Source organism: Somniosus microcephalus, chromosome 8 (genome assembly GCF_052327205.1).
Source record: "Somniosus microcephalus isolate GS21.2 chromosome 8, FLI_Smic_1.0, whole genome shotgun sequence".
NCBI lineage: Eukaryota > Metazoa > Chordata > Chondrichthyes > Squaliformes > Somniosidae > Somniosus > Somniosus microcephalus.
In genome coordinates, this window is record NC_140994.1 from 171,306,048 (window position 1) to 171,324,739 (window position 18,692).

At 42.5% G+C, this 18,692-nt stretch overlaps 1 protein-coding gene across 4 annotated transcripts; it reads right to left on the reverse strand.

The window, feature by feature from the left end:
• Positions 1–311: 311 nt before the first annotated feature.
• On the reverse strand, positions 312–17,954 carry LOC147113930 (interleukin-17B-like). Of its 4 annotated transcripts, none has more exons than XM_085995359.1 (4): positions 17,884–17,954; positions 8,526–8,595; positions 5,384–5,736; positions 312–3,199 (listed from the first exon to the last, which is right to left on the reverse strand). In XM_085995359.1, the coding sequence occupies exons 2-4, from the start codon at positions 8,586–8,588 to the stop codon at positions 2,941–2,943; spliced, it is 675 nt and encodes a 224-aa protein (XP_085851485.1). In that variant the 5' UTR covers positions 8,589–8,595; positions 17,884–17,954; the 3' UTR covers positions 312–2,940. The 4 variants fall into 4 exon arrangements, with proteins under 4 accessions (XP_085851485.1, XP_085851486.1, XP_085851487.1 ...); XM_085995360.1 differs by lacking the exon at positions 17,884–17,954 and adding an exon at positions 14,632–15,199; XM_085995361.1 differs by lacking the exon at positions 17,884–17,954 and adding an exon at positions 14,546–14,611.
• Between the last annotated feature and the right edge of the window lie 738 nt (positions 17,955–18,692).

The following is an 18,692-nucleotide window of genomic DNA, read 5'->3' on the forward strand; positions in this document are numbered from 1 at the left end:
TAGAGTGTCGTACTTGCCATCATCCGGTGGGCTACCGAGGAGACTGACGATCTGCGAGGCTGTGGCGCTGTCGAGGGCGGAGACCACGTAGTAATACCGGGTCGAATCCGCGACGATGTTCCGAATTGCAAATTGAGCTTCAGCCTGAATAAACCAGGTGGCTGGCTGCTGCTCCCAGAATTGTGGCAGTTTCAGGGTCATGGCATTCGTATCCATGACGAAATCTTCCACGAAAAAACGTTCGTAGAATTCGGGGTCACCAATGTAGGAACGGAGGTTCCTAACGAAAAGACTGAGTTCGACTCAGGCAATTAAAACAAAGAATTTTTAATGAAACAAAACTGGTTTAAACTGGTTTAGACTGGAAACTGCTGGAACACGTTGACAGTTGGTCTGTTCTCTCTGGAGACTCCACGAGGACAGTTGGGCTGGTCCATTGGATGACGTCATGACATCATCACGTTCTTCCCGTCATTGTGAGGTCACGTGACTAACGGCATGACGTCATCACGTTAAAACCGCGCTGTAAAGGTAACTAGACATAGTACAGTTAAACAGAGTAATTAAAGGTACAGACACAGGTTATAACTACAATGCTGTTAAAGGAATTATGTACAACTGCTCTGAGTCCTTTGGTGGCTCCGCCACAAAGGCAGATTATTATCTGAACGTCAATAGATTGGGAAAAGGGGAAGTGTAACGAGACCTGGGTGACCTTGTGCACCAGTCGCTGAAGGTAAGCATGCAGCTGCAGCAGGCAGTTAAGAAGGCAAATGGTATGTTGGCCTTCATAGCGAGAGGATTCGAGTACAGGAGCAAGGATGGCTTGCTGCAGCTATACAGGGCCTTGGTGAGACCACACATTGAGTATTGTGTGCAGTTTTGGTCGCTTTATCTGAGGAAGGATGTTCTTGCCATGGAGGGAGTGCAGCGAAGATTCACCAGACTGATACCTGGGATGGCAGGAATATCGTATGAAGAGAGATTGGGTCGATTAGGCTTATATTTGCTAGAGTTTAGAAGAATGAGAGGGGATCTCATTGAAACTTATAAAACTCTAACAGGACTGGACAGACTAGATGCAGGATGTTCCCGATGGCCGGGGTGTCCAGAACCAGGGGTCACGGTCTGAGGATAAGGGGTAAGCCATTTAGGACTGAGATGAGGAGGAATTTCTTCACCCAGAGAGTGGTGAACCTGTGGAATTCTCTACCACAGAAGGCAGTTGAGGCCAATTCATTAAATATATTCAAGAAGGAGTTAGATATATTTCTTAAGGCTAAAGGGGTCAAGGGATATGGGGAGAAAGCAGGGACAGGGTACTGAATTTGGATGATCAGCCATGATCTCATTAAATGGCGGAGCAGGCTCAAGGGGCCGAATGGCCTACTCCTGCTCCTATCTTCTATGTTTCTATGTAAGTTGTATGCTAAGCTACCTACACTGAGATGAACAGAAAAAAACTAGTTTACTGTAATTTCTGATTTCAGAATTTTATTAAATTAAAATTGCATCAGAATATTACTTAAACTAGAAGACAATTTTCAAATCAAATCATTAGTAGTGCAACGATGGCTGAAAGTCTAAAAATTATATGAATGATTTCACACTCTCCACTCAACATGTAGCCCTGATTCTCCAACCCAACTCATGTTGGCACTATGGGATCACCACTTGTGTCTTGACTCCAGTGGTAGCAATTAATCATGTTTACATTCTCAAACAGAATATCTGTATATAATTTCTGTTTTCAAAAATATCTGTTTTCATTTCACATAAATCATTCCATGATTCAAAGTGCAAGTATTTTTGTGTTAATGTTTAGAGGATATTAATCATTCAATAATGAGACTGTTTTTAAACTGCCTGCATTTGGAAGCATATATCAAAATTCAAAAGAATTTCTGAATGTCAGATGCATCTTTCTAACATAATCTGGTTGAATAATCATCAATGTTTAATGCTTTGTTTTTTCTGCTCTCGATCTGTTTTAAATTTACAATAGAAAAGGAAACATTTTGCAATAAAGAATAGGATTAATATTTTAGGAACCACAAGGGAATGAGAATGTCCCATGTATATACTGGTATACACATCCACAGGTACTTTGATATTAAGAGGTACTTATGCATGTACACTCGCCTATACAACAACTCATTCCAAATTCCAATACACTTTTATTACAATAACTAATACAATCAAAAACAACACTCCCCAATAGCTCAGCGAATTTGCCCAGTGAAAAGAAGGATCTAGTCTTGATGCCTGGTCTGAACTGAGTCAGCTGATCTCAGCTATGATGCTACAGTTGGCCTCAGCGCCCCAGGTTAGGGTGCAAAATCCTGATTGTATCTGGTGCTACCTGCTGGAAGTGTGTGTGTAAACATGGCACAAGAACAGGATCAGGCCACGGTGATGCAGGTTGGAAATCTGACCTCACCACCATCCATACGTGTGCAACTTTCAGCTAAAGTCACTAGATAGCAATCAGGATTGAGAACGCCAGCATATTTTCCCCCTCTCTAACCCAGGGGCATTGCACCCAACTGTAGGGCATCTCCTGCTGCCCACATCGATCAGCAAAGACCTGGGACCACTGAGGCATTGGGGGGGAGCCGTCCCCTCCTTCAGTGTACTGACAAACTGAAAACCAGACTTTTTGCCAGATCCCCACTTTGCCATTGAAAGGGCAATTCTGATTGTGAGCCTGAATCTGAAGAAAACATTACTTGCGATTCAGTTCAACCAAACTGCAAAGGTATGGATCGGCCTGAATTTCCGATTTGGTCCTCATCCATAACACTGGTCCATACTTCAAATTATTTTATGTCTATACTGGCATTGTTATTTCCCCCCCTAGAACCTCCCCGACAGATCCAGGGTACACCTCTAGAAATCTGCATGTTTTAATACAACACATTCAGCTTTCCAAATAGTGAGCTAAAAGATACATGTGCATCCAACAGCAATGTTTTCGATCACTGCTTTATATTGCAGGGTACATTTCTTCTTTTTTCGCCTGTATTTTTTATTGGCTTTTGAACTTTCACACATTAGTCTTTTCACTGGGATTTTGCTGTAGATGAGAATGCTAGACATTGTTGTGTCTTCTTGCATTGTAAAAGGATTGATGCACCCGTTGCAAAGACACTTGGCCTCCGGGATATCAATTGGTATTCGTTCTTCATCATGATTAATGCTGTTTAAAAGAACACACAGGTGAAGATATCTTTTTTCCACAGGAAGAACTTGCGTTTATATATTTAAAAAGTTCTAGCATTCTGAATTCACTAAAACAATACTTGCTCCCATTCATTGTTTGAATATGATTATTGCTACAGTGACAAAGTCTTTAAGGAGGTATTTTCCAAATTTATTAAGGAGAATTGTTCCTTTTCATGTTTCTCTTCAATTAATACAGTTTTCAAACTAAATGAAAGTTTCTGTTTTTGTCCAAATTGCTCCCATTTCATTTTCCCCTTGTACAGTTCAATGGGTACTGGATGTCCTATGATGTTTGTCCAAGTACAATTATTCATGCATGACCCTTGACAGTGAGAGTTAGGGTGTAATCTGACTGCAAGGGACTTCACAGATAAACCTGATTCTATCCTTGTGCACCATACACTTCCAGTAGGGGTTGCTGGATAGTGATCAGGAGCGAATCCCCGTGCCAATTTCCAACCCCCTAACCCATGAGTGCTGAAGCCAATTGTAGCACCATAGCTGAAATCAGCTGAATCAGCACAGGCTGGGGATTGAACCTCGAACTTTCCTGATGGCTCAGCGAGTGTGTGTGGGGCTCAGCGAGTGTGCGCGGGGCTCAGCGAGTGTGTCAGCGGGGCTCAGCGAGTGTGTCAGCGGGGCTCAGCGAGTGTGTCAGCGGGGCTCAGCGAGTGTGCGCGGGGCTCAGCGAGTTTGTCAGCGGGGCTCAGCGAGTGTGTCAGCGGGGCTCAGCGAGTGTGTCAGCGGGGCTCAGCGAGTGTGTCAGCGGGGCTCAGCGAGTGTGTCAGCGGGGCTCAGCGAGTGTGTCAGCGGGGCTCAGCGAGTGCGTCCGGGGCTCAGCGAGTGCGTCCGGGGCTCAGCGAGTGCGCCCGGGGCTCAGCGAGTGCGCCCGGGGCTCAGCGAGTGCGCCCGGGGCTCAGCGAGTGCGCCCGGGGCTCAGCGAGTGCGCGCGGGGCTCAGCGAGTGCGCGCGGGGCTCAGCGAGTGTGTCTTCTGAGTAGCTGTGTTATTGGGGGTCCTCCATATATAAAAGTGCTAATTATAAACAAATTACATTGTCATAACTTTTGAAATTATACAACAATATTCAATTTCATTAGTAATATTACTATACTATATGGGAGTTCAGAAACTATTTATGAGATCTATATTTACGGATTGTTTTGTTCCATTGCCCCCCCTCCCAGTTTCCTCCTCCCCCCCCCCCCCCCCCCCCTTCTCCTGTAGATGTTGATTCTTTGCTGGGGTATATTGCAGTATCTAATCCAAGTGAGCCCTACTAAATAATGAGAAATAATTAGAAGCAGCCAGCGTGGCTTTCAGAAAGGATGATCATGCATGAGAAACCTGATGGAGTTCTTTGAGGTGACAAATATGGTGGAAGAGGTGAAAAAAAGGAAACAGAGTCGTATTAAGGGCAGTCTTCAAAGTGATTGGAAATAGGTAGTGGTGTTCCATAGTGTTCAGTTCTGGGGTCGTTTCTGTTCACTCTGTATATGTCAATAATTTGGATATAGGCTAGATGGACGGGGTATATAGAAACAGGCTGTTTCCAGACGTTGAGGAGCTTAGAACAAGGGGACATAGATATACGATTAAATGCAAGAGATTTAGGACAGAGAACAGGAGAAGTTTTTTTTTTACTCAGGCAGTTGTGAGGCTGTTGAATGCACTAAGAGTTAATGACTGAAGCAGAGACCATGTCAACATTTAAGAATAGGTTAGATAGGTGGTTGAATAAAAAGGGATATAAGGGATATGGGAACAAGGATAAACACCAACATGGACTGGTTGGACCAAACAGTTTGTTTGCATGCTGCAATTTCTATATAATTCTATGATAGTGAATGTCAGACAACTATACAACTGTGGGATGAAGCCTCATAGCCAAGCATGATCCTGTCTTCTCACACTTTCAAGCAGGGGTCACTGGATAGCAATCCACAGCAGAAACCCTGGCCAATTTTTCCCTTTTGCTGAAATCAATTCTAACACGCCAACCATTGCTATTGCTACGATCAGTTATCTCAACGCAGACTGGGTTCATCCTGGGACCTGCTATGCATTTTTCAGCTACTCACTGGATAAACCTGCAGAGCCATCAGGAGAACCGCGCATTTGTCATTTAAAATAAAAGGCAACCAAACAGTTGACTCTACCTGTACGACCATGGAGATAGGCTTCTCGTATTAGACATCCAGAATTGCAGATTTACTTCACATTTAGTGCCTGTCAGTGCGGAGTTGTTCTTTAACTGATTAACCATGTTGCTTATGCTTTGTTCGTAGTCCTCTTCCAGCATAAAATCTCTGTCTGGAAGTGAATTTACTATGTGCACAGGGTCTGAAGAAAACTTATGGTTGCTTCTGCTGAAAGCAGTGGGTCCCACAGCAGGATCTGAAGATCGTGTCCTGGCATGGCCGTTTCTTTTTCCATTTGGCGCCTTGTTTTTGGTTTTTGAACCTGCTACCGTTACTGATGCAAGAAGGACTGAGATTGTTAACACAATGAGCTGGAAAAAATCCAAGAAACACCATTTTTTTTTTTTTTTAAAGAGTAGAGGTGACAGAGCAATTTAAAGAAACATTTACTTAAATGTGCATTGTTACTTTATGTTTGGCATCGGCAGCTTGATTGCAAGGAATCTTGAACCAACACCTTTCAAGCAGCTTGCTACTGCTGCCCGAGAGCAACAGTGGACAACAGACTATGAGCGATCCGGAGCTGCAATCAAGAACTTAGGATCAAGGACTGCAGCGACTGTTATTACTGGATTGAGATCCCAGAGTTTACATTGTCTGATGTATTGCCACAGCCACATTTGCTGCTCCCCCATCATATTTTGGGGTGTCCTCTTGTACTGAAAATGTTCTATTTCACTACTATATAGTTCACAAGCACACCCAGAGGCTGGTTGCTAAATCTGGCTTTTCTAAGTGATCAGGGTAATTTTGGAAAAATAAAGTGCACTTCATAGCTACATTAACAAACTTTCCAACAGTGATGCCAATTAAATGGCTCATTAAGAAGTATTAAAGGATCATTGTTTCTGCTTTGTAATTGACTATTTTACTTGTTCCCACTGTTGAAATCACCTGCCCAGAAAGTCCATGTTACAAGATGGTGTACTCCTGCAATTTTGTCAGCAGGTTGAAAATAATAATGAAAAGCACAACCTTGTTTACAGGGTTCAAATTAATAGGAAATTGTATTCCATTCTGATTAATTTCATGAAAGCATTTCTCCAAACTTCTGTTGCTTCCACTAATTAAGCTGGTTGTCTCGAGTGGCACTTCACATAAAGCTCAAAGTACTGCAAGTATTCAATGGACCCTAATGAATGGCTGCAGCCTTGTTATTTTTCTAGATTGATCCTGTCTTTAAGATTGCTTGGTGCTCAACCTAGCAAACCATATGAGAAATGGCCAAATGAACACAGAATATTGCAGCAACTGATTTGAGATTGCCCAGATACTGCCAATTCCAATACCCCCAGCAATTGTTTTTCAAAATTGCAAGTTGTCCTACATGCAGTGAGTGGAGAAATTTGTGGGATCTGTCATGCTGCGGCATCTCAGTTACCCTAATAGTGAGTTCAAATAGACAGGCAGCTCTGTGACTTAACATCACTACCTTTTCTCTGGACTTATCCATGCTCCAGTGATACTTTCATGCAAACTTTCTAAAAGTGTAGTCTAAGAAGAAAGAATAATCTGCAAATGAAGAAGATAGATCTGAAATTGGTTTCTGAGACTGTGATGTCTATTTCTTAGGTTACTGAGTATATGTCCAGTTACTGTTTAAGACAGTGATTGAGCTTGTTCCAATCAATCAGTTCAAATTTTGAAAAGTGTTTGCTTGTGTGTAAATGTATAGTGAGATTATATTGATTGGAAAATTTGTTTTGCAGCATGATAACCGCTGGTCAAAGCATTCACTGTTTATAAAACATGTTTACTTTGTTTCAAAGCAGGGTATGTTTTGGACAGTATTGCATTACAATTTTGGCACAAATAGCAGCATGTATTAAAAGCAGGAAGTGGTTAGAGACACAAATGCAACTGTTCAGATGTGAACAAGTTTGCACCGGAGCAGATTAATCTGGCAATCAGGATCAGAATTTTATCACTTACTGGTACCAAAGTAAATTTTCACCATTAAGAGTGTGTTTTGATTTGGAACAGCTATAACATCCAACACAAACAGGTTTAAGGTATTGACTAAAAACAGAAAATGCTGGCAATACTCAGCAGGTCAGGCAGTTATTCCAGTCACACTTGTATATCAAAGCAGCCTATTGGAGCTAATTAAACAGATAAAAAGTATTACTACAGAAATTGAGCCAATGACCAATTTTCTACTCTTGATCCAAGGTGGAGTTATTTTAACTAGGACCTGGTAATGATTAGTTTAGTTTAATTATCCATAAAAGCTGATTTCCTATGCGCACATGCTCAAGTTAAAGGTAATCTAATCTATTTGGATTGAACTCGTCATATATGGGATGCACCAGCAGCAATATGTATGGAGGGTGCTAAATTCTGCAACAGCTATTATCACTATAGCAGGAGTTGTTCAATTTAACTGTGGACTATGCTGCTCTGGGCACTTCATGCAGTGCATTACCTGTCCCATTTAAACTCCATTACAGACTGAAAACTCACTTATAATTCAGAAAATAAACAGACAAAATTTGCCAGCTGCATACAATTGCCTGGAGAAAAACCTTTCACATGAGTGGTTAGCAGAAATATTTTTATTCCCCTCAAGACAACTACAATTTGACCAAAGCCTGTTCCATTATAGCTAACAGGTGCCTCGCTGTATCGTGTTCTAGCCCATGTTTGCACACTCGACAAACTAAATATATCAAATTGTTAAGGCTTGCCAGAGTAGCTTTTAGATCACAGAAAACAAATATTTGAGGTATAATGTATATGAATGATCAAAACAACGCAACAAAATATTTCACGGTTAATAACATAAAAGCATGTGTCCATTTGCTTTTTGCATTGATTTAGGTACTTCAAAGAAGCAGGGGTGATGTAGCCACTAGTTATGCTAGATAATATAAGTGTGCCAAGTATCCATTTATTTACAGATCATAAAAAACTCGTACACATGCACACTTGCACTTCTTAAGCATAACAAAAACAATTTTAAAAATTCACAGAATTGCACCGTGTATAAATGTCTGGATTGTTTTTAAAGCACACAGACAGTTTTCACATGAAAGACAACTATCTAAAGTTAGGTAGAAGTTTACGAAATGATGGAAATTTCTTTTCAAAGTGTACTTACTGTTTTTCGACAGGAGAGAGCCAGTACACCGAAACAGCGTAACATCGCATTAGATTGTAGCATTGTGGATCTGGAGAATATAGTGCAATGTGACCGGAGGAGACAAAGTATTAAAGATCCTTACATCAGCACATGCTTTCTGTAGAGTGTTGCTACATTTACTTATAAGCACCAGACTGATATCATTTGAATATTCCATACAAGATATTTCCTCAACAAATATAAACTACATCAGAGTGAGGAGGTGGATTTCCGTGAACCAACATCCTTTAATTCTGGGCCAGCAATCTGGTCTTTCTTTTCCCACACTGATAGAGCACAGAATACAATTGCAGCAAATAGGCTTTCGTTCAACATACCAGACCCTGCGGCAGCCAGAGAGAGATAAATTGGAGATAGCAACAGAATTATACCGCTTTGTTTGTACTTTTACCAGCAAGTGTTAGCTGGCCTGTATTGGCTGCTGGGAGAATGTTTCCCTTGGCTGGGGAGTCTAGAACCAGGAGCCACAGCCTCAGGATAAAGGGTAGGCCATTCAGGACTGAGATGAGAAGAAATTTCTTCACACAGAGGGTGGTGAACCTTTGAAATTCTCTACCCCAGAGGGCTGTGGAGGCTCAGTCATTGGGTATATTCAAAACAGAAGTCGATAGATTTCTGACTAATAAGGGCATCAAGGGATATGGCGATAGGGCCGGTGAATGGAGTTGAGGCAGAAGATCAGCCATGATCTCATTGAATGGCAGAGCAGGCTCGAAGGGCTGAATGGCCTACTCCTGCTCCTATTTCTTATGTTCTTATGTTCTTATGATCCTGAATTCATATCTGGTACAAAGTGTCCAAGGTACAGGAAATGTCCAGCAAGTGACATTGCGATGGCAGTGCACTTTTTAAGGTGGATCAACTTTTACAGGATGGAGAACAAAGGCTGCCCAAACGAAATGAGCCGTAAATGCAATGTTTATAAATGTTTTAAAATATGTTAAGGTATAACTTCTCCAGTACCCAGTTGGTTGCTGTCAATTCCAGTTATTGATGGGTACATACCCAGCTGGCAGAGGACATTCCCTCTTCTGGATATTTTAACAATGGGACGAAATTTGCTGCAGCAGAGCATCTCGCAGCGTGCCTGGTTAGACATTTTCCTGCGCACTTCAGATCAAAATTTGTTTGCCCTGTAAGTTGCTGGAAGTGTGCACTGATAATGGGATGGTGAGGGCAACAGGGAAATTAGAATGAGTGAATTCAATGTCATATCAGGTACAGAAAGAGAGGGAAATAAAGATTGGAGTAAGATAGAGAAAAAAAGAGACAGAAAGGAAATGTAAGACTTTTTTCTGAATTTGCTATTTTTTAAATCTCCAACAATTCACTACCTGAAGGAATGGGATGCCACACTTCTATTTGTTCACTTTCTAAGCCAGAGAGGTTGATTGGCAGCCATTAGCAATTATCACATTGTTAAAAGGGTACTTAGGCTATGAATTACTAGATTTAACTTTCTGTGGCGAGCTTTATGGGCAATTCATGTGCAAATGCAGCAACTTCATGAAGCCCACAGGGTAAGAGGCCATTTTCAGCTGAGCAGTGTAAATGGTCCAGCAACTTGTGGCAATTTGCAATTGATGGGGTATCTCTTCCACGCCACAAGTTGCTGGCCGATTTACACATAACGCGTGGGTTGTTCACATTCCGTTATTTTTCAGCAAATTCCAGCCAAGTATAATTTGAACATTACTGGTGAATATTCTGACCTGTTTGTGCATGACTTTCATATGTGTAAATTTGTTTGCTAATCTCTAAGGTGGATCCAGTCACTCACATAACTATTGTAAGCTGGTTAAAGCCTTCCATCTAAACCTGTTACAGTCCATTTGGGATTTCAATTAATAATGCAACACTTGATATGAAAGATGGAGACTATTTAAATTCATAGAACTAAATGAATACATTTTCAGCCATACATATTCTCACGTATGTCCCTGGTAAGAAAGAACAAATTTGCATTTATAAAGCAGATTGCAGGTCCTAAAATGTAGCAATTTGCAGACAGCAAGTCCCACAAACAACAATAAGCTAAATAACCAATTTTTTTTTGGATGTTGGCTATGGCATTCTGGATTCTGTGCAGCCTGGGTGTCACTCTGTTTGATTTTCCCTTCTGTTCTGGTGGGAAGTACATAATCTCTCTGCTTGCTATTTTCAACAATGGCATAGCTGAAATTCAGAAGTCAGCATATGGGGAAGTGCTGGTATAAATCTGCATCCTTTCACCCTTGTCTTGGAGCAGCAATGTGATATTCAATTGAAATTCAATTTTTAAACTCTTAGTAATCTGGTGCTGAAGTACTGCAGCTTTCTGGATTATTGCCACCTTTGTGTAACATCCATTTCTTTAAAATGTCTAACATGGCCTTTCATACGGCGTGCAATCATTTTGTGTTTTATATTGCTATATAACAGTTACAAACAGGTGTTATACTTTAGATCTGAAAGTAATTAACATGGAAAATAGCCCAGGATGAGGTGATTTCTGAACTATAATTCTATTGTTTATTATAGAACAGATGTTGCTTGTCTACTGAAGATTGATACAAGCAAATTTTTTTTTTAATCCACAGATAAAGCAATACACTTATTGATTAACCAGCAGATAACAGTTCCGGGGGTAATTTCTCAGCGTTAAACATATGCTTATTGCAGACAATCAAACTACAGGGTCAGGTAAATCACAGCTGAATAGACTTAGTCATAGTCATAGAGTCATAGAGTAATACAGCACGGATAGAGGCCCTTCGGCCCATCGTGTCCGCGCCGGCCATCAAGCCCTGTCTAATCTAATCCCATATTCCAGCATTTGGCCCGTAGCCTTGTATGCTATGGCATTTCAAGTGCACATCCAAATGCTTCTTAAATGTTGTGAGGGTTTCTGCCTCCACAACCCTTTCAGGCAGTGAGTTCCAGACTCCAACCACCCTCTGGGTGAAAAAGTTCTTTCTCAAATCCCCTCTAAACCTCCCGCCCTTTACCTTGAATCTATGCCCCCTAGTTATTGACCCCTCTACTAAGGGAAAAAGCTCCTCAGCATCCATCCTATCTATGCCCCTCATAATTTTGTACACCTCAATCATGTCCCCCCTCAGCCTCCTCAGCTCCAAGGAAAACAAACCCAACCTGCCCAGTCTCTCTTCATAGCTGAAGCGCTCCAGCCCTGGTAACATCCTGGTGAACCTCCTCTGCACCCTCTCTAACGCGATCACATCCTTCCTGTAGTGTGGCGACCAGAACTGCACACAATATTCCAGCTGTGGCCTAACCAGTGTTTTATACAGCTCCATCATAACCTCCTTGCTCTTATATTCAATGCCTCGGCTAATGAAGGCAAGTATCCCATATGCCTTTTTTACCACCTTATCCACCTGTTCCGCCGCCTTCAGGGATCTGTGTACTTGCACACCCAGATCCCTCTGACCCTCCGTCTTGCCTAGGGTCTTTCCATTCATTGTGTATTCCTTTGCCTTGTTAGTCCCCCCAAAGTGCATCACCTCGCACTTTTCCGGGTTAAATTCCATTTGCCACTGTTCCGCCCATCTGACCAACCCGTCTATATCGTCCTGCAGACTGAGGCTACCCTCCTCGCTATTTACCACCCTACCAATTTTTGTATCATCCGCGAGCTTACTGATCATACCCTTTACATTCATATCCAAGTCATTAATGTAGACCACAAACAGCAAGGGACCCAGCACCGATCCCTGTGGTACCCCACTGGCCACAGGCTTCCAGTCACAAAAACAACCTTCGACCATCACCCTCTGCCTTCTGCCACTAAGCCAGTTTTGTATCCAATGTGCCAAGGCACCCTGGATTCCATGGGCTCTTACCTTCTTGACCAGTCTCCTGTGCGGGACTTTATCGAAGGCCTTACTGAAATCCATGTATACCACATCCACTGCGTTACCCTCATCCACACACCTAGTCACCCCCTCAAAAAATTCAATCAAATTAGTCAGACATGATCTTCCCTTGACAAAGCCATGTTGACTATCCCTGATTAATCCTTGCCTCTCCAAGTGGAGACAAATTTTGTCCCTCAGGATTTTTTCCAATAATTTTCCTACCACTGATGTTAGGCTCACTGGCCTGTAGTTCCCCGGTTTTTCCCTACTACCCTTCTTGAATAATGGTACTACATTAGCGGTTCTCCAGTCCTCTGGCACATCCCCTGTGGCCAGAGAGGTCCTGAATATATGTGTTAGAGCCCCCGCAATCTCCTCCTTTGCCTCACACAGCAGCCTGGGATACATTTCATCCGGGCCTGGGGATTTAGCCATTTTTAGGCCAGCTAAAACCGCCAATACCTCCTCCCGCTCGATGTTAATATGTTCGAGCATATCACAGTCCCCCCGCCCTATTTCTATGTCTACTTGTCAAGACTCCTTAACTTGACAAATACCTTTGAGAAAATGGCCACATATCACGTTCCCTTATTGAACACAAATACGTTAAAGATGAGAAAAGGCTATTCAATCCATCAAAGATCATCTCTCTAGCACCTTAACGCTCCCAGTATCTAGCTTTAACAGCACCCAGCTTCATTTTGAACATCGTGACTTTTTTATCTCCATTACCCTATCTAACGGATTATTCCAAACGTATTCTGAGTAAATATGTCTTTCCTAATATAAGTATTAAATGTAATTTTCACCAATTTAAATTTATGTTCTCTGGTCTACTTTCTTGACTTACTTTGCAGTATTATTCTGTACATACGGTATCTACCTCATTTAATGTTTTATAAACCTTGAATTTCTCCTTTATCGGATTTCTTTCCTTGCTGTACAGCTTGAGATTCTCTAACATTTCTTCAAAGCTCAGACCCTTTACACTTGGGATAAGTCATATTATTCTTCTCTGTACCCTCTCCAATGCCTTCTTTTGTAATGTGATGACCAGTATTGCACACAGTACTTCAATTATGGCACGTAAATCCTTAGCATTATCTATTGTTTTGTCTATATATCCAACATTCTGTTTACTTTTTTAATTGTTTTGCCAAAGTGTCTAAATAATGAATGTGACGAGTCCAATATTATTCCCTTTCTAAGTCTCCATGTGTAATGCAATTAAATAATGGCCTGTATTTTCCGATCGGAGGCTTCCTGCGTACGGAGGCCTCCTATCGGGAAAAAATATACGCCCTTACCTGAGGGCTCCAGAGGTCCAGCCATTTCCGCTCCTGAGCCTCTCCACGACGAAATGCGCAGAGCCCACGTATCCCAGGGGCGCATGCAGTTCGCAAGCGTCCCTGGGATCACGTGGGCCATGGGGAGCCAATGAAAGAAGGGAATCTCCCTTCATACTTTTGAGAGATAGACCCGTCAAAAATATGAATGGGGATCACTGAAAAAAGACATCAAAACATTAAATAATTTTTTAAAGAAACATCACGTTTGTAAAATGAGTTAAAATTACATTAAATTAAATATTTTAAACAAAAATTAAATTTTTTGAAAAAATAGTTTTTTACGGGGCTAAAAATAAATTTACCTTTTTTAGCAGTATTTTTAAATTATAAATGAGTGACTCTTATGCTGGTAAAAGCAGGCCTTACGAGGCATAAGATTTTTAAGTGATTTCAGCAGGCGGAGGTTCTGCAAAAAGCAGAACTCTCCGCCCGCAGAGGCCCATCTCCGGGGCAGGCGTCCGATCTGTCAAGACCATTCTTGACAGATTGGAAATGCCGGTTTTCAGTGTATGCACTTTTCATGCCTGAAACCGGCATTTCCAATGTCCTTACGGGTGTGTACACAGCGCGTACCCACCCGTTGGGATCGGAAAATATGGGCCAATATTTACTGTCACATTTATTTTGAACATGGACACAACTTTAACATTTCTCAATTTAATTTGCCATCAAACACTTCTGAAAATCTTTCACCGCAGCCTCTATGTACTGCTCCCTGGTATTACTCTGCCTATTTTATTCTCATCAGCAAATATGACCAGGTAAAATTTACTTTTTGTATGCAGGTGATTTATGTAGAGCAGAACCAACAGGGATTCTCCTTAAAACATCCTTCCAGTCTGACATTAAACCCCTCACCAATATTTCAGTTGCTTTAATCCAACCCCATGTTCCACCCTGGATTCTTGTGCCTAGAAATCTTTCAGGTGGAATTTTGTCAAAAAGCTTTTTGAAAGTCCAAATAAAAAAAAATCATAGGGAGGTTCCTGAAAGTCTTAATAAACTACAAATTTGGTTGTCTTTAAAATGTTGGCCCCGACATTTACGCAAAGCTGGGGAGAGTACAGGAGAGGCCGAAAACTGCCGAAGAACCCGGCAAGGCTGGGATCCCGAATGTCCCGCTGATCTTGACGGCAGGGCCTCATTTGCATTGTGTGGCTCTGCCTCCCGCCCGACTGCCAGCCAGATGGGCAGCCTGGCCTGTGGGCAGGAGGTAACACCAGTGGCAGGAGGCTGCAGCTGGGGACTCTTGAGACAGTCCCCGGCAATCGGGAGTGCGGGGGGGGGGGGTGGTGGTGGGGGAGGCACTGGGAAGGAAGCTGTGGTCCGCAATCAGGAGGGAGGGGGGAGACGTACGATCGGGAGGGCTGGGTGGGCAGGGGGAGGCTGAAGGAGGCCGAAGGCTTCCTGGAGGGACCAGGGGAAAGCACTCTTGCTCCTCCTGGCCCACAAACTAAACAATATTTTTGATAATTTGGCAACAAATGCAAACTTGAAAGCTCGCAAGAACAAACCCAAAACAAAAAACTATGAAAAATGGTTTGACCATGATTGCCATAACATGAGGAAAAAACTTAGAAAACTATCAAACCAAAAACACAGACATCCAGAAAACGAGGAATTACGCCTTACTTATTGTCAGACGCTAACACAATACAGAAACACACTCAGGACCAAAAAAGAGCAATTTATTAAGAATACACTCAGCTCCATGGAGGAATCCATTGAGTCGAATTGTTTCTGGGGCAACTTGAAAACACTACACAAAAAACAACACGACGATTTGTCCATTCAAAATGGGGACACATGGGTAAACCACTTTGAAAAATTATACCAGAAAAACACACTAGGACCAGAGCAACACCAAATACGCAAAAAACTTGAAAAGCTTGAAATGGCCATAAAAGATAACCAAAACCCGCTAGACGCCATAATAACAGAAAAAGAACTTCTTGAAAAACTCAAGGACCTGCGACCAGGAAAAGCTTGCGGGACAGACGGCATACTAAACGAGATGATTAAACACGCAGACGACAAACTGAAACTGGCTATCCTAAAACTCTTCAACTTGGTTCTGAGTGTCGGTTATTTCCCTGATATCTGGAACAAAGGACTCATAACACCCATATACAAAAGTGGGGACAAAATCGACCCAAACAACTATCGAGGCATCTGTGTAAACAGTAACCTGGGGAAGGTATTCTGTAGCATCATAAACAAAAGACTTATAAACTTCCTTGAAGAGCACAATGTCTTGAGTAAAAGCCAAATTGGATTCCTGCCAAACTATAGAACATCCGATCATATCTTCACCCTACAGACCCTAATTGACAAACACGTTCACCATAACAAAAGCAAAATCTACGCATGCTTTGTAGATTTCCAGAAGGCTTTCGACTCCATCTGGCATGACGGTTTATTCCTGAAACTTATCGAAAGCGGGGTAGGAGGGAAAACATATGATGTAATTAAATCAATGTATACAAACAATAAATGTGCAGTTAAAATTGGAGACAAACAAACAAAATACTTCCCACAGGGGCGGGGGGTGACGCAGGGCTCGCCAATCTCACCGACACTCTTTAATATTTACATTAATGGATTGGCAAAACTACTTGAACAATCTACAGCACCCGGCCTCACCCTATATGAATCCAAGGTTAAATTCCTCCTCTATGCCGACGACCTGGTTCTGCTGTCACCAACTAAGGAGGGTCTACAGCAGAACCTGGACCTGCTGGAGTCGTACTGCCAGACTTGGGCCCTGACAATAAATCCCCAAAAAACCAAAGTCCTTGTGTTCCAGCAAAGATCCAAACAACATGGACCCACAATAAATTTCACAGTAGGAACAACCAAAATTGAACAAACCACTCACTACACATACTTGGGCTTAAAAATCAGTTCTACGGGAAACTTCAAACTGGCTGTGAATGAACTGAAAGAGAAAGCAAGAAGGGCTTTCTATGCCATCAAAAAATCAATCCAAATAGAAATCCCAATTAGCATTTGGCTCAAAATTTTCAAATCAGTAATTGAACCAATTGCACTCTATGGCAGTGAGGTCTGGGGACCACTAACACAACAAGATTTTGCAAAATGGGACAAACACCCAATTGAGATCCTACATGCGGAATTCTGTAAAAGTATCCTCCGGACTCAAAGGAAAACAGTAAACAACGCATGCAGGGCGGAACTAGGCCAATACCCATTAATAATCACTATCCAAAAAAGAGCCACCAAATTTTGGAATCACCTACAAATGAGCAACCCCCAATGCTATCACTACGACGCCCTGAAATGCCAAGAGCTGACCATAAAGAAGAATACCCTCAGTCAACTAGTCCTGGGACTCAATAAAGTAACTAATAACAATACTAACAATAACCAGCCCCAGGACAGTGACAGGGTAACACAAAGAATTCGACCCAACACAATCGTCGCTAAGCAAAAGGAAAAATATCTGTCATATTGGGCAGAAACAACAAAAACCCAAAGCAAACTCAATTGCTACTTGGCCCTAAACAGACAATACAACATAGCTGATTACCTGACCATGGTAAAGGATAACAAACTGAGAAGAACCTTGACAAGGTACAGACTTAGCGAACATAGCCTAGCGATCGAAAAAGGCAGACACAGGCAGACCAGGCTGCCAAGAGAAGACAGGATATGCTCTCACTGCAGTCAGGGAGTAGTTGAGACAGAGATGCACTTCCTCACAGCCTGTGGAAAATATCAGGGCATCAGAGAGAATTTCTATCAAAAATTCTCACAAATATGCCCTGAATTCAGAAATCTGACTGACAACCAAAAACTCCCATTCCTACTGGGGGAGGAGAGAAGCTGTGTAACACTGGCGGCACACTATGTTACAGCTTGCCATGAACAGAGAGACAACCAGTAAACTAAGACAAGAGTATATATAAACAAGGCGAAAATATATTTATAAACTCAAGGATATACCTGTTTATACACTGTATGAATGGAACCGCGTTTATGTGTTCAACCATAAATGTATTTTGATGCTTTGGCAACATAAGATGTACCTTATCATGCCAATAAAGCGATTTGTATTGTATTGTATTGAGTGCTGACAGAGCCACTTACCCTGGGGAGCCGGCAGCTCCCACCTACATTTCACTGCCGACTTTCTGAAACCCGTGCAACAGCAGTTAATCCCAATTGCACTGTAGGACCCCAATTTAAATTGGTTAATAAGCATCCCGCCTCGCCATGGCGGGCCACTCTGGTGCCCGTGAGCGCTGTGTTGGGGTTGGGTTACACGGATTTCATAGCAGTTGCAGCCCCTCTTCCATTATTTGAAGGGGCTGCTCCTCGATTTTTGGCGGCACTTCAGTCCCACGCTCCTGATCTTCGGTCACCCAGTGCGGAGGGGAGCGGGCAGATCGGAGGACCTCCTCGTAGGACTGCTCCTGGGCCTGGCCAAAGTTGCCATTAACTGGTCCAGGCAGCGGGCGGTCGAGGGGGTCGTTCGGCCTGACTGCCTGCCTCTCTTCCGCAGCCACGCAAGCGCCTGGGTGGCCCTGGAGATGGAGCACGCGGTGTCCGCCAGCACGCTCGAGGCCTTCCGCGACCGGTGGGCACCGCAGGGACTGGAGTGCATCATCACCCCCGGAAACCAAATTTTAATTTAAGTTGTTAAATTCTCTTTAATGGTTTTTTAGCTACAGCTTAGTTGTTTTTTGTGTGCACCAAATGAGTGCACAGATTTCATTTTTTAACCCCCTCCCCAACCCTCTCCCACCACCGTGGGGTTATTATTGAGGCCATTGTATCTGTGCTTGTTTAATAAGTCAAAACCAATGTAAAGGAATTTGTACTTACCTCTAAAGTTACAGTTAGATCAGGTTCAGCAACAAAGTGATTTCAGTGTAAACTATGAGGCTTTTATATGC

Excerpts from the sequence above, each read along its gene's own strand:
- LOC147113930 (XM_085995358.1), bottom strand. The coding sequence starts at position 13,886 with ATGAAGGGAGATTCCCTTCTTTCATTGGCTCCCCATGGCCCACGTGAT. Across the intron at positions 5,737-8,525 it reads CTCTCTCCTGTCGAAAAACA|CTCATTGTGTTAACAATCTC; the intron begins GTAAGTACACTT and ends GATTTTTTCCAG. Across the intron at positions 3,200-5,383 it reads CTATCTCCATGGTCGTACAG|CATTAATCATGATGAAGAAC; the intron begins GTAGAGTCAACT and ends TCTTTTAAACAG.